At 53.8% G+C, this 15703-nt stretch overlaps 1 protein-coding gene across 2 annotated transcripts in view; it reads right to left on the reverse strand.

The window, feature by feature from the left end:
• The window catches only part of LOC140189027 (EH domain-binding protein 1-like), a 121201-nt gene extending 105960 nt beyond the window's left edge, over positions 1–15241 (reverse strand). For both annotated transcript variants that reach the window (XM_072245702.1, XM_072245701.1), the window contains exon 1: positions 14807–15241. In XM_072245702.1, coding sequence (XP_072101803.1) covers positions 14807–14910 — 104 coding nt within the window. In that variant the 5' untranslated portion in view covers positions 14911–15241. The remainder of the gene's footprint in view (positions 1–14806) is intronic.
• Positions 15242–15703: the final 462 nt, after the last annotated feature.

The raw sequence follows: 15703 nt of genomic DNA on the forward strand, positions 1-15703 counted from the left end.
GGTTGAGGAAGGTTGGGCCAGCAGAGTCCAGAAAAGCGAGAGACGTGGTCCGATTGAAACCCAGGATCGGGAGGCAGGGGTTAGCGGGGTGAATATTCAGAGGGTGCCTCTCCTCAGTGAGGGTGTCTAGGGGAGGGGCAGAATGATCAGAAGATGAGGGATTTCTTGCAAGGGTGGTGAATTTTTAGGATATGCCAGTCCTGAGGGGTTGGGGGGAGGTGGGTCTGGGATTGGGGCAGGAATGTGGAGCTGAGATCACCCCCCTGGACTGTACAAGGTGTGAATGGCCTGAATCTCCTCCTATCCCTTTTGCTCTGTGTGGCTTCAACAGTATTTGATCCTTTGGCTGTGGGTGATGGGGCTAGGGAGGGTCATGGGACCCCTCTGGGTGGGGGGGAGACTGGGGCTCTTGAGATATGAGGTGGGGTCCCAGGACTCAGGGGTGATGGAGTACAGGGATCCTGACTACCAGGGTGGGGGGTGGGGAGAAGCCCTCATCACCCGGAACATGTCCCCTTCTCACTGCAACTGTTAAGGAGAAAGTTTGGGAGCCTGAAGGCACACACTCAGTGCTTTAAGAACAACTTTTACCCCTCCACCATCAGATTTTTGAACAGACAACAGAGTTAGAGTCAAGTTGACTATCACTGGCGTGTGACATAAAAACTTGTCTTGGCGGCAGCAATACATAATAAAAACTATAAATTACAGTCAGAAAAACAAAAATCTACAAAAATGAAGTTAAATAAGTGTTCATGGGTTCAATGTCCATTTGGGAATTGGAAGGCAGAGGGGAAGCAGTACTCACAATATGCTGGAGGAACTCAGCAGGTCGGGCAGCATCCGTGGAAATGATCAGTCGACGTTTCGGGCCGGACCCTTCGTCAGGACTGTAGAGGGAGGGGGCAGAGGCCCTATAAAGAAGGTAGGGGGAGGGTGGGAAGGAGAAGGCTGGTAGGTTCCAGTTGAAAAACCAGTAAGAGGGGAAGAAGCTGTTTCTGAATCGTTGAGTGTGTGCCTTCCGGGCTTCTGTACCTCCTCCCTGATGGTGACAATGAGAAGAGGGCGTGTGTTGTGTGGTGGGGGTCCTTAATGATAGAGGCTGCCTTCTTGAGGTACCGCTCCTTAAAGATGTCCTGGATACGACGGAGGCTGGTGCCCATGAGGGAGCTGACTGAGTTTACAGCTCTCTGCAGCTCCCTTAGATCCTGCGCAATGCCCCTCCCCTCCCCCCAGTACCAGATAGTGACGCGGCCAGTTAGGATGCTCTCCGCGGGACACCTGTAGACACTTGTGAGGGCACTGACGATGGCGACAGTCTGTCTCAAGCTCACGAGCCTGGAGGAAGGTCTGGAGATCCTGAGATGTCCAGTCGTCAAGGTCCCCCTCTCGGCCTCACCGGTGTGGCCCAAAGGAAAGCTTATGAAGCGATACGCTTGGCGCCAGCTCGGCTACAGGAGCTGCCGGAACGATGCTCGGTGACGTCCGGCCGCCTCAGGGGCTCCACTCCGGAGTTGCTGTCTGGGTTTTACTCCCCCAGCCTTCGCCACAAATTCCAGGAATGAAAGGATTATCATACGAGGAACGTTAGATGGTTCTGGGTCTGTACTTGCTGGAATTCGGATGGAATGAGGGGGGTGTGGAGGAACCTCATTGAAACCTTTCAAACGTTGACAGGCCTAAACAGAATAGATGTAGACAGGATGTTTCCCATGGTGGGGGAGTCTAGGACAAGCCTCAGGATAGAGGGGCGTCCTTTTAAGACATACGCGGAGAAATTTCTCTAGCCAGAGGGTGGAGAATTTGTGGAACTTGTTACCACAGGCAGCTGTGGAGGCCGGGTCGTTGGGCGTATTTAAGGCAGAGCTCTGTAGGTTCTTTGCTGGACGTGGCAGCAGAGGTTATGGGGAGAAGGCCGGGAAGTGGGGCTGAGGGGGGAAAAAAAAAGATCAGCCATGATTGAATGGTGGAGAAGACTCGATGGGCCAAATGACCTAATTCTGCTCCTATGTCTTATGGCTATTTACTCATAGCTGAGGATCTGGTTCACGAGCACCAGGACCTGTAGGCCTGCGTACAACGCGTAAACAACCTCCTCTCTTCTGCACTTACTTTCTAAATGTACATTTCTTTCGTTATAGTTTCGTTATTATGTAACCGTGTATGATGTACTCACCCATGCCAGTAACTCTCATCACAAGTCTGGAAGAGGGAGCTGGGGCTTCAGGATCCCATGGGAGATGGGGTCTGGGCTCTCGAGACCCACGGGTGCTTTCGGGGACTCATGGGCGAAGGGGTCAAGGTGAGGAGAAATGGGTGGCCCGTAGCTGAAAAGGGATTTGGCCCTGGGGGCAGGGGTGGGGCACATTGGTGATGGGGATTGGGTTCCTGGGGCAGGTGCTGGAGCTCTGGGGTCACGGGTGAAGGAGATTGGGCTTGTGGGAAGGGTGGGTGGGGTCCCAGGCAATGCGAGGGCTCTTGGACCCATGGGTGAAGAGGATTGGGATTCTGGGTTGGGGTCCTAGGACCCATGGGAGAAGGGGAATGAGGATTGGGATCCTGAGATTGGGGGGGGGGGGGGTGTAGGTCCTCAGATCCATGGATGAAGGGGATTGGGCTCCTGGGGTAGGGTGTGAGGTCCTGAAACCGAAGGTCAAAGGGAGTTGGGCTCCTGGGATAGGGTGCGAGGTCCCAGGACCCATGGGTGAAGAGGACAGGGCTTCTGAGACTGGGGTGAGAGGTGGGGTTGAGGTCCCAGCACCTCGAGGTGCGCAGTGGGTTAACAGAAGACACCGACTCTGTTCCCGCTTCCCCATTTCCGCAGGACTTCCCCTCTCGGAGGCTGCTCAGTTCCTCATGAAATGGGGAACCGTGTGGGGGGGGAGGGGCTTGCTCGGGAAGGCGAGGGTTCGGGGGGTTTCGTTCTGGGAGCGGACCCCTCTCCACAGTTCATCGCGGGGAGGTAAGACGGGTGGGCAGAGGGGGCGCGGTCACAGGGGGGGCGGTTCGCCGCGAACGTCGCACTGTTATTCAACCAGTCCTGGCACTCCGATAGAGAGACCCCCTTCCCCACCTCCTCTTCTCACGTCCTCACCAGCCAGCAGACCACCCCCCCCCCCCGAGACAGTCTCTCTTCCCACCCCCACCCACCCAATCGTGCCCGAAAGCACGTCCCACCAGGTTCAAGGATGGCTTCCACCCGTTATGAGAGTCACTGCCCACCCCTTAGGAGGAGGAGATGGCAATCTGCCCCATTGCCATCTTGCGCCTTATTGTCTGCCTGCACAGCACTCTCTCCATTGCTGTCACACTTTATACCGCTTCGAAGAGCAGGGAGGTTATGCTGCAACTGTACAGGGTACTGGTGAGGCCGCACCTGGAGTACTGCGTACTACCAGGGGAGATTGAATGGCCTGGGACTGTACTCGCTGGAATTCAGAAGAATGAGGGGAGATCTTATAGAAACATATAAAACTTGTGAGAGGGCTAGTTAAAATAGAGGCAGGAAAGTTGTTTCCACTGGTAGGTGAGACTAGAACTAGGGAACATGGCCTCAAGATTCAGGGGAATAGGTGAGGAGGAACTGCTTTTCCCAGAGAGTGGTGAATCTGTGGAACTCTCTGCCCCATGAAGCAGTGAAGGCTTCCTCAGTAAATATATTGAAGACAAGGTTGGATAGATTTTTACATAGTAGGGGAATTAAGGGTTGTGGGGAAAAGGCAGGTGGGTGGAGATGAGTCCATGGTCAGATCAGCCATGATCTTATTGACTGGCGGGGCAGGCTCGACGGGCCAGATGGCCGACTCCTGCTCCCGTTTCTTGTGTCCTCGTGTATCTGTTATCGTTTCACCTTGTTCTAGCTGAATGAAGTGATCTGCTCTGTATGAGCAGTATGCAGTTTTCTCCTTGTACGAGCTTCCGCCGTCACCGAGGGTTCTCGTCTGACCTGGGAGCCTCCGTCGGCTTGCCAGAGTTTTAGAGTCATTGCTGTGGTTAATCGCCCCAGGGTCACAGAGTCAGACGAGCCATTTGGCCCACCTAGTCCGGGCTGAGCCATTTAAACAGCCTCCCCCCACCACTCCACCTGCACCGGGATCGAATCCCCCAATGCCCACCCTCGGAGGGCACGGAAGCGTAGCGGTCAGCACGACGGTTTACGGTGCAGGCGACCCGGGTTCAATTCCCGCTGCTGCCTGGAGCGAGTTTGTACGTTCTCACCCCTGACCGCGTGGGTGTCCTCTCACAGCCCATAGATGTGCCACTTGGTAGGTTAATCGATTAATGTAAAATACCCCTCCCATCCAAACTCCCCTTAAACACTGATATCGAACTCGCACGCACCACATGTGCTGGCAGCTCGTTCCACACTCACCACCCTCCGAGTGAAGACGTTTGCCCTCGTGTTCCCCTTAAACTTTTCACCTTTCACCCTTAACCCATGACCTCCGGTTGTAGTCACACCCAACCTCTGTGGAAAAAGCCCCTTTTCCGCGCCCCCCCCCATAGACGCTGCCTGGCTTGCTGAGTTCCTCCAGCGTTTTCTGTGTGTTGCTCGGATTTCCAGCCTCCGCAGATTTTCTCGTTTGTGGAAACAAAGCCTGATTGCATTTACCTTGTCTATACCCCTCATAATTTTGTATACCTCTATCAAATCTCCTCTCAATCTTCTACATTCCAAGGAATAAAGTCCCAACCTGTTCAATCTTTCCTTATAACTCAGGTCCTCCAGACCTGACAACACCCTCGTAAATTTTCTCTGTACTCTTTCAACCTTGTTTACATCTTTCCTGTGGGTAGGTGACCAAAACTGTACACAATACTCCAGATTAAGCCTCACCAACGTCTGGTACAACTTCAACATAACATCCCATCTCCTGTACTCAATATGCACTTTGTCTGTACCATTAGCCAAGTTGGAGTCAGGAGTATGTAATGGGCGATAGTTCAATATTCACACCAGTACACTACCCCACCAAATCAGCAAAGGATTAACAAGCCTCATTTGGTTACAATGGTGGTTTAGATTCTCTATTTTAAGAAATAAACAAATACCATTGTTTTCCCCATTTCAGTTAGTGGTGTGATGTCACTGTTCAAACATTGGCACTCCCATGGCAGGGAGAGGGAGTCAGACACAGAGTGAAGCTCCCTCTACACCGTCCCATCACACACTCCCGGGGTCAGGCACAGAGTGAACTCCCTCCACACCGTCCCATCACACACTCCCGGAGTCAGACACAGAGTGAAGCTCCCTCCACACTGTCCCATCACACACTCCCGGGGTCAGACACAGAGTGAAACTCCCTCCACACCGTCCCATCACACACTCCCGGGGTCAGACACAGAGTGAAACTCCCTCCACACCGTCCCATCACACACTCCCGGGGTCAGACACAGAGTGAACTCCCTCCACACCGTCCCATCACACACTCCCGGAGTCAGACACAGAGTGAAACTCCCTCCACACCGTCCCATCACACACTCCCGGGGTCAGACACAGAGTGAAGCTCCCTCTACACCGTCCCATCACACACTCCCGGGGTCAGACACAGAGTGAAGCTCCCTCTACACCGTCCCATCACACACTCCCGGGGTCAGACACAGAGTGAAGCTCCCTCCACACCGTCCCATCACACACTCCCCGGGTCAGGCACAGAGTGAACTCCCTCCACACCGTCCCGTCACACACTCCCGGGGTCAGACACAGAGTGAAGCTCCCTCCGCACCGTCCCATCACACACTCCCGGGGTCAGACACAGAGTGAAGCTCCCTCCGCACCGTCCCATCACACACTCCCGGGGTCAGACACAGAGTGAAGCTCCCTCCGCACCGTCCCATCACACACTCCCGGGGTCAGACACAGAGTGAAGCTCCCTCTGCACCGTCCCATCACACACTCCCGGGGTCAGACACAGAGTGAAGCTCCCTCCGCACCGTCCCATCACACACTCCCGGGGTCAGACACAGAGTGAAGCTCCCTCCGCACCGTCCCATCACACACTCCCGGGGTCAGACACAGAGTGAAGCTCCCTCCGCACCGTCCCATCACACACTCCCGGGGACAGACACAGAGTGAAGCTCCCTCCACACCGTCCCATCACACACTCCCGGGGTCAGACAGACAGTTATATTATCATGTAATGTAGTAAACTGCTGCTGCTAAGCTAACAAATTCCACGACAGATGCCAGTGATGATAAATCTGATTCTGATTCAGGCAGCATCTATGGAGAGGAATAGAGGCAACGTCTTGGGGCAAGACCCTCCATCAGGGCAGGAAAGGAAGTGGGGGTGGAGGGACAGCAAGGTGGTCGGTGAGGGGGAAGGTGGGGGAGAGGGGGATGAAGTGAGAAGCTGGCGGCGTGATAGGTGGAAGAGGTAAAAGGAATGAAGGAGGAGGAATCTGACAGGAGAGGACAGAGGACTGAGGTAGGCCTGTGTTGTACGGTTCTATGTTCATTCGACGCACAGTGAAGTACACCTTGACTGGTTGCATCGCGGCCTAGTGCGGGAACACCGATGCCCAGGAACGGAAAAGACGACAAACTTGCCGAGCGCAGGTCGGTAAAGCCCTCCCCACCGTTGAGCGCATCTACCAGGAACGCCGCCACAAGAAAGCAGCATCCGTCGTGAAGGATCCAAACCGTCCAGGCCAACCTCTCTCCTCGCTGCTGCCTTCAGGAGGAAGGTACAGGAGCCTCAGGTCCCACACCAGCAGGTTCAGGAGCAGTTATTACTCTCCAACCATCAGGCTCCTGAACCCTTGTGGATAACTTCACTCACCTCAACCCTGAACTGACTCCACAACCTGCAGACTCACTTTCAAGGGCTCTTTAACCATATAACAATTACAGCACGGAAACAGGCCATCTCGGCCCTTCTAGTCCGTGCCGAACTCTCACCTAGTCCCACCGACCTGCACTCAGCCCATAACCCTCCATTCCTTTCCTGTCCATTTATCTATCCAATTTAACTTTAAATGACAACATCGAACCTGCCTCAACTACTTCTGCTGGAAGCTCGTTCCACACAGCTACCACTCTCTGAGTAAAGAAGTCCCCCCTCATGTTACCCCTAAACTTTACTATTATTATAAAGTAAATTATCAGTATTATTTTTAGATAGATGGACGCTTTATCGATCCCAAAGGAGATTAAAGTGTCACAGTGGCATTACAAGTGCACAGATTAGAAGAGAAGTAAGAAAGAGTAAAAAAATAAGTTATCTCAAACAGCCTACATCACTTCCCCGGTGATAGGTTGACTCATCACAGAGCCTGATGGCCAAGGGTAAGAATAACCTCATATATCGCTCTTTGGAGCAGTGCAGTTGTCTCAGTCTGTTACTAAAAGTGCTCCTCTGTTCAGCCAAGGTGGCACGCAGAGGGTGAGAAACATTTTCCAGAATTGCCAGGATTTTCCGGAGGGTCCTTTGTTCCACCACAGCCCCCAGTGTGTCCAGTTTGACTCCTATAACAGAGCCAGACCTTTCTAATCAGTTTATCGAGCCTGTTGGCATCACCCAGTGTCCAAGCACACCACCGCATAGAAGGGTGCAGTTAGCTTTTTTAAAAAATATTTACATGAGTGGTCTTGTTTTGCACATTTTTTTTGGTTAGCCTTTGTTTATGCATTTTTTTAAAGTAAATTACATTATTTCTTTATTTTCATGTTAAAACCTGTAAAAAATAAACTAATTTCATTGCGTATGGAGTGACATCTACAAACCTTGAACCACAACTTGACCAATGCTCCCTCTGAGGTGTCCACAAACACATATACACACACACACACACACACACACCTTTTGCTCCTCACATCGGCACGTTAAGTACGTTTCACAATCGCACGCAGTCTCATTTCCTTTTCCAGTCTCTGATGCGGACGGTCTGGCAATGTGGAGTTTGCAATGACGTCTCTGCAGATTTTAAGAAGGGGCTTATTTATATCCTTCTTTATTGAAGAAATTATTTAGAGTGCATGTGTTGTTGCCACAGGGCAAAAAACTGTACAGCACAAAATTATTATTTTTCTTTTTACGCACTCTGGTCGTTACAAATTAGAGGGAACTTTGGGCTTGGCCTCTGCAGCCATCTATGGCAATGAATTCCACAGATTCACCACCCCCAGTGGAAGAAGCTGCCCTGGAGCCTGTTGGTTCTGGCCTTAGTGCTGCGGTACTGTTTGCTAGACGAAAACAACTGGGACAGTTTGTGGTTGGGGTGACTCGGGTCCCCAATGATCCTTTTTATGCACCTGGCTCTGTAAATGTCCTGAATCGTGGGAAGTTCACATCTACAGATGCGCTGGGCTGTCCGCACCACTCTCTGCAGAGTCCTGTGATTAAGGGAGGTACAGTTCCCATACCAGGCAGTGATGCAGCCAGTCAGGGTGCTCTCAATTGTGTCCCTGTAGAAAGTCCTCAGGATTTGGGGGCCCATAACAAACTTCCTCAACCGTCTGAGGTGAAAGAGGCGCTGTTGTGCCTTTTCACCACACAGCTGGTGTGTACAGACCACGTGAGATCCTCGGTGATGTTTATGCCGAGGAACTTTAAACTACTCACCCTCTCACCTACAGTCCCATCGATGTCAATAGGGGCTAGCCTGTCTCCAATCCCCCTGTAATCCGCGATTAACTCCTTCAATTTTTCGACAGTGAGGGAGAGGTTGTTTCCTTGGCGCCACAGTGACAGGGCGTGGACCTCCTCTGTGGGCAGCCTTATCATTGTTGGAAATAAGTCCCGTCAAAGTCGTGTCATCTGCAAGTTTGATCGGCAGATCAGAGCTGTGCGTGGCAACGTGGTCACGAAGGCATCTTTCCTGTAGGTAGGTGACCAAAACTGCACACGATGCTCCCGAATTAGGCCTCACCGACGTCTTAATACGACTTCAACGTAGCGTCCCGTCTCCTGTACTCAATACTGTGATTTGGTGTGTGAGCTCCTAACCTGGTCCAGCAGGTTTGTGAGGTGGACTGAGCTGTGCCCATAACTCTCTGTCAGTGTCTGGGGGGTCTTGGACGGAGCAGGGCCTGTACCAAGCTATGACACGTCCATTTAGATGTTTACTGTGGTGGACTGGTGAGGGTCATCAGAGACACGTTGAGTTCTCCTCACCCTCTGAGGACATAGAGTGGCATTACCATCACTGAATCCCCTACTATCAAAATCCTGGGGGGGTGGGAGGGGGTTTATCCTTGGCAGGACTCTACATTGGGAGCTTGAAAAGATTTGGCATGTCAACAAATACACTCAAAAACTTCTATAGATGTACCGTGGGGAGCATTCTGACAGGCTGCAACACTGTCTGCTATGGAGGGGCTGCTGCACAGGACCGAAAGAAGCTGCAGAAGGTTGTAAATTTAGTCGGCTCCATCTTGGGCACTAGCCTACAAAGTACCCAGGGCGCCTTCAGGGAGCGGTGTCTCAGAAAGGCGGTGTCCATTATTAAGGACCTCCAGCACCCAGGGCATGCCCTTTTCTCACTGTTACCATCAGGAAGGAGGTACAGGAGCCTGAAGGCACACACTCAGCGATTCAGGAACAGCTTCTTCCCCTCTGCCATCCGATTGCTGAATTGACATTGAACCCGTGAACAATACTTCACTTTTTAATATATATTATTTCTGCTTTTGCACAATATTTAATCTATTCAATATACGTATACTGCAATTGATTTACTTATTCGTTTTTTTTCCTTCTATATTACGTATTGCATTGAACTGCTGCTGCTAAGCTAACAAATTTCACGTCACATGCCGGTGATAATAAACCAGATTCTGATATTGAACTGGTCTTGCCATATAAACACCGTGGCTACCGGAGCAGGTCAAAGGCTAGGAATCCTGTGTAACTCACCTCCTGACTCCTCAGAGCCCGTCCACCATCGACAAGGCTCAGGTCAGGAGTGTAATGGAATACTCGCCACTCGCCTGGATGAGTGAAGCTCCATCAACGCTCGAGAAGCTCGACACCATCCAGTACCAGGCAGCCCACTCGATTGGTACCCCTTCCACAAGCGTCCAATCCCTCCACCATCGACAGGCAGTTACAGCAGTGTGTACTATCTACAAGATGCACTGCAACAACCCGCCAACGTTCCCAATGCAGCACCTTCCAGACCCACGACCACCACCATCTCGAAGGACGAGAACAGCAGATACTGGGGAACACCACCATTGGGAAATCCCCCTCCAAGTCACTCACCATCCTGACCTGGAAACATATCACCGTTCCTTCATTGTCTCTGGGTCAAAATCGTGGAACCCCCTCCCTAACAGCACTGTGGATGTCCCTACACCTCAGGTTCAAGAAGGCAGCTCATCATCACCTTCTCAAGGGACAACTAGGGACGGGCAATAAATGCTGGCTTACGCCCACATCCCGTAAATTAATAAATCAAAAAAAAACAGAGGCACTGTTACCCTGTTTGAACAGAGAGACCACAGAAAGCATTGTATATGGATATAGCCACACACACTGCAATTCAGTGTTTCTCTGTTATCATTGTACTGCTGCTACAAAGTTAACACATTTCACAAGACATGCCAGCGATATTAAATCTGATCCTGATACCAGCAACTCCTCCACTGACTGTCTATACCTCCAGCCAGCATAACCAAAGACGCCAACCACCCTGGAACCTCCCCCCACCCCCCTCCCATAGGCAGAAGACACAAATGCTTGACAAATCGTTCCACCAGGCTCCAGGACAGCTTGGAGCCCGCTGTTATGTTCTCATTACTCGATCGGCGCGCTCATAATCTCAGAAACTTGCACCGCCCCGGCCCAGGGAGCGTGCGCCGGAGGGCGTGGAGGGAGACTTTTCACCGTGCTCGACCTGCGGCGCCTCTGCCCTGAAAGTCCGCGGCGGGACGGTGCAGCGGGAGACTTACTCCGCGTCCAACTCACGCCGTCACCGTCCCGGAGGCGCATGGCAGGCCCGCGGCAGAGGGAGCTGCACCGTAAACGCCAGCCTCCCTCCGTCTCCACTTCTCGCCACCTCAGTTACGCGGTTGGCGTAATCAAAGACCCCTCCCCCCCCCCCCCCACCTGACCTGGATGTTCTCTCTCCCGGCAGTCAGAGGATACGCAGGCCGAAGAACACGTACCGCCGGGCCGAGGGGCGGCTCAGTACGAGGTGGCGAGCACAGTGTTTCAATTGGCCACCCAAGCTCATTCCCCGCTGCTGCCTTTAAGGAGTTTGCACACTCTCCCCCGTGACCAGGCGGGTTTCCTGCTGGTGTTCCACTCCCCGCCCACAGTCCCAAAGACGCACCGGTCGGTAGGATAATTGGTGATTACAAATTGTCCCGTGATTAGGCTGGGGTTAAATCGGAGGGATTGCTGGGCAGCGCAACTCGAAGGACCTATTTCCGCTGTATGTGTGTGCGCGTGCGCCCTTAACTCCTGGTGGAGTTGTCGGGCGCTGTCATAACAAGCTTCTTGCACCGATCTTTTCAGTATGCTCATCATACGGCGTGTCTTGGGCATCTGAAACCTGGCGGAGCCCATCCCTCTCCAGGTTTTTTTTAAAACGAGGTCGAGTTGTCAGCTCAACACCCAACCCAGACGCGGATGGAGAGCGTGCAAGGGAGCCGGCCGGATTCGAACTCGGAACCTCTCACTCCGAAGTCCAGCGCTGATGCCAGTACACCACTGGCTGGCTGTTTCGTGCTGTATCCCCATCAATAAATAAAAGCAACACACATCAAAGTTGCTGGTGAACGCAGCAGGCCAGGCAGCATCTCTAGGAAGAGGTACAGTCGACGTTTCAGGCCGAGACCCTTCGTCAGGACTAACTGAAGGAAGAGTAAGGGATTTGAAAGTGGGAGGGGGAGGGGGAGATCCAAAATGATCAGAGAAGACAGGAGGGGGAGGGATGGAGCCAAGAGCTGGACAGGTGATTGGCAAAAGGGGATACGAGAGGATCATGGGACAGGAGGTCCGGGAAGAAAGACGGAGGGGGGGGGACCCAGAGGATGGGTAAGAGGTATATTCAGAGGGACAGAGGGAGAAAAAGGAGAGAGAGAGAAAGAACGTGTGTATAAAAATAGATAACAGATGGGGTACGAGGGGGAGGTGGGGCATTAGCGGAAGTTAGAGAAGTCGATGTTCATGCCATCAGGTTGGAGGCTACCCAGACGGAATATAAGGTGTTGTTCCTCCAATCTGAGTGTGGCTTCATCTTTACAGTAGAGGAGACCGTGGATAGACATGTCAGAATAGGAATGGGATGTGGAATTAAAATGTGTGGCCACTGGGAGATCCTGCTTTCTCTGGCGGACAGAGCGTAGGCGTTCAGTGAAACGGTCTCCCAGTCTGCGTCGGGTCTCGCCAATATATAAGAGGCCACATCGGGAGCACCGGATGCAGTACATCACCCCAGCCGACTCACAGGTGAAGGGTCGCCTCACCTGGAAGGACTGTCTGGGGCCCTGAATGATGGTGAGGGAGGAAGTGTAAGGGCATGTGCAGCACTTGTTCCGCTTACACGGATAATTGCCAGGAGGGAGATCAGTGGCGAGGGGTGGGGGTGACGAATGGACAAGGGAGTCGTGTCGGGAGTGATCCCTGCGGAATGCAGAGAGGGGGGGACAAGGGAAAGATGTGCTTAGTGGTGGGATCCTGTTGGAGGTGGCAGAAGTTACGGAGAATAATATGTTGGACGCCAGCTCCTACCCTTGCTGCTATCAGACTCGGGAACATACGCTAGCGTATGAACTCTCCACACTCTACCCATTACGCCGCTGGCGTTCGGGGCAGCAGTGAAGGTCGTCCATCTCTGGCGACGCTCGGGGCCGCCTCTGCCCTGTCAGTTGCACAGGTCCCGGGCACACCGACGCAGACGGAGTCTTCCTTGCTGTCTCTGTAACGATTTTGTCCGACCAGTCAGGGTTGTTAAGCCCCGAACCTGGAGGGGCCGGTGGACCACCCTTGGTCTGGCCTCTAACCTTTGACCTGTCTGGCACGCCAAGAACCAAAGCACAAGGCCCTGACTCCAGCCAACGCAGCCCCCCGCCCCCCCCGGGTCATCGAGACAGGCGAGCCTCCAGACCCGGCAGCAAGGTCCTGGTCCTCTCGGAGAGAAAGGATGAAGTCCTGATCTCCTCATCCGGTTCAATATGTCCTTTGCACCTCCTTCCCGACCTGCACAGCACGTTCTCCGAAACTCTCACTAAATCAGTGCACGATCGGCGTGGATGACACACAAAAAAGCGGATAGAAACATAGAAAACCTACAGCACAATACATGTCCTTCAGCCCACAAAGCTGTGCCGAACATGTCCTTACTGTAGAAATCACCTAGGGTGACCCATAGCCCTCTATTTCTCTAAGGTCAATGTACCTGTCCAAACTTCTGGTAATTACCTCTTCTCCTTCAGCAGCCCCCATGTCCCTCTCAAAACTTACTTCCCCACCTGCCCATCACCTCCCCCTTCCCCCTCTTCCATGGCCTCTGATCAGATTCCCCCCACTCCAGCCCTGTTTCTCTTTTCACCCATCAACTCCCCAGCTTCCTACTCTTCCACCCCCACCCTTTTCCCGGTTTCACCCACCACCTTCTTACTCTGACCTGTCCCCGTTTCGTTCTGGTCCTGGAGCAGGGTCCCTAGAACTGCGGGAGGAAACTGGAGCACCTGGGGGAAACCCACATGGTCGCGGGGAGAGCGTACAAACTCCTGATGGGCAGAATGACGCACCACGGTCAGCACGGACGCGCTTGGCCCCAGGGCCCCCTTGCTGCATCACCACGGCAACAGACAGGAAGTAATGATCATGGCTGGGCCACAAAGGAGGCAATTCGGCCCATTGGGTTCATACTAGCCCCCACTTCCTATCCACCCCATCTCCTTGCGCCCTCACTGACCTTCCCTTCTGTTCTAGCCCACTACCCAAACCAACTCCGCTTTCTGTGCTAAAACAATTGTGTTCCCCTCCCTCCCCATCACTGTGATCCATCTAGACCAGCACCCCCTCCCAAGTCGTGCGCAGCACCTCCAAATAAGACGCAGAGGGAGCAGGAGGAAGCTATTTGACCTCCCCAAAACTCAGTTTTAGGGTGAGAGGAGGAAGGTTTAAAGGGGCAGGGTCCAAACCCCCATCCTCCCCCCACAGAGGGTATATAGAACGAGCTGTTAGAGGAGGCGGGGGCAAAGACAACTGGGGGGTCTGAGAGCCCATTTCCGAGCGGTGACTCCTCAGTTCCAGTTCCCCACTGGCCCTCGAGACGTCACGTATTAGCGACTCACAGGGGAAGTACAGCACAGGCCCCTCGGCCCATCCTGCCCGTACTGACCTCTAGACCAGCCTGCCAGCGCGTTCTCTCTCATCCTGCCCCGGTCTCACTTTACTCCGCTGTCTGCGTCACGATCTACCCCACCACGGCCTTCGGGCATTTAATTCCGCCAAGAAAGGACCCCTCCACCCCGCGAGTTAAACATTTCTTCTACTTTGACGCGACCAGCTCCTGACAGCAGTTCTCCTCCTCTGTCCTACTTGACAGCTCCCCCTCCCCACCCCATCTACTGGGGGACATCCCGTCCTCTGTGACCCGAGACATCTCCCCTCCCTCAAGGCTGACAGACCACCCCAACCACCAAAAGTTTTAACCCCACCCCGGAGAAGCCAAAAGGGGTTGCAATCACAAGGAAAGAAGGCAGAAATTACGCTGAGACGAACAAGCAATTCACTTCCTTAATCTCTGGCCCCGGGTTTAAAAAACAACGCGGAATAATGTGCACATCCGCTTCCCTGAGCGGCGCCGGCGCTCCCAAAACTTCAAAAAAGAAACCAGTCAAACTTACCATTTCTTGGTGCATTCGACGGTCAGCTCCTGATACGAGGCGACAAACTGGAATTTAAATGCTCGCTTGTTGACCCGCTGAAGCCTCTTCCAGACCGAAGTCATCGCCGCGGGGAGCCCGGCGGAGGGGAAAGTTCTCACTTCTTCGGAGGGTGCAGGAATGCGCTGTCACCGCTTGCGACCGAGAGCGCCGGACCGGGGAGGCAGAGTCCTCGGCGGCAGATGCCCCCATACGCGCTCCAGAGAGAGTGCGGGCGAGCGAAGGGTAAGTGAAACTCAAGCCGGCTTCCCCGCCCCGGGCGGTTTCAGCCCCCTCTGCCGGGGGGACAGCCCGGATCTCGGCCAACACCCCGCTCTTGCCCCCGACCCCCGAAACACGTGCGTCTAGTGAATGACAGACCGAGACTTTGCTTCGAGTCAAGGGTGACGCCTCTCTCTCTCTCTCTCTCTCCCTCCCTCCCTCCCACCCTGACCCTGTCTCTGTCTGTCTGTCTCTCTGTGTGAGTGTTTCTCCGGGTTTATTGACACGGTCCGCAGGCGGCCAATCACCGCCCGGCTCGGCGGAGTTTATTGTTAAAACAGACAGGCAGAGGAAACTGGCAGAAAACGTGTATCTGCGGGGGAGGGAGAGGAGGGGAAGGAGGGAGGAGAAGGAGGAAGGGAGGGGAGGGGAGGGAGGGGAAGGAGGAGGGGAGGGAGGGGAAGGAGGAGGGGAGGGGAGGGAAGGAGGGGAGGGAAGGAGGGGAGGGAAGGAGGGAGGGGAAGGAGGGAGGAGGGGGAGGGAGGAGGGGGAGGGAGGGGGAGGAGGAAGGGGAGGGAGGGGGAGGAGGAAGGGGAGGGAGGGGGAGGGGGAGGAGGAGGGGGAGGGAGGGGGAGGAGGGGGGGGGAGGGAGGGGGA

The sequence above is a fragment of the Mobula birostris genome, chromosome 28 (assembly GCF_030028105.1).
Source record: "Mobula birostris isolate sMobBir1 chromosome 28, sMobBir1.hap1, whole genome shotgun sequence".
NCBI lineage: Eukaryota > Metazoa > Chordata > Chondrichthyes > Myliobatiformes > Myliobatidae > Mobula > Mobula birostris.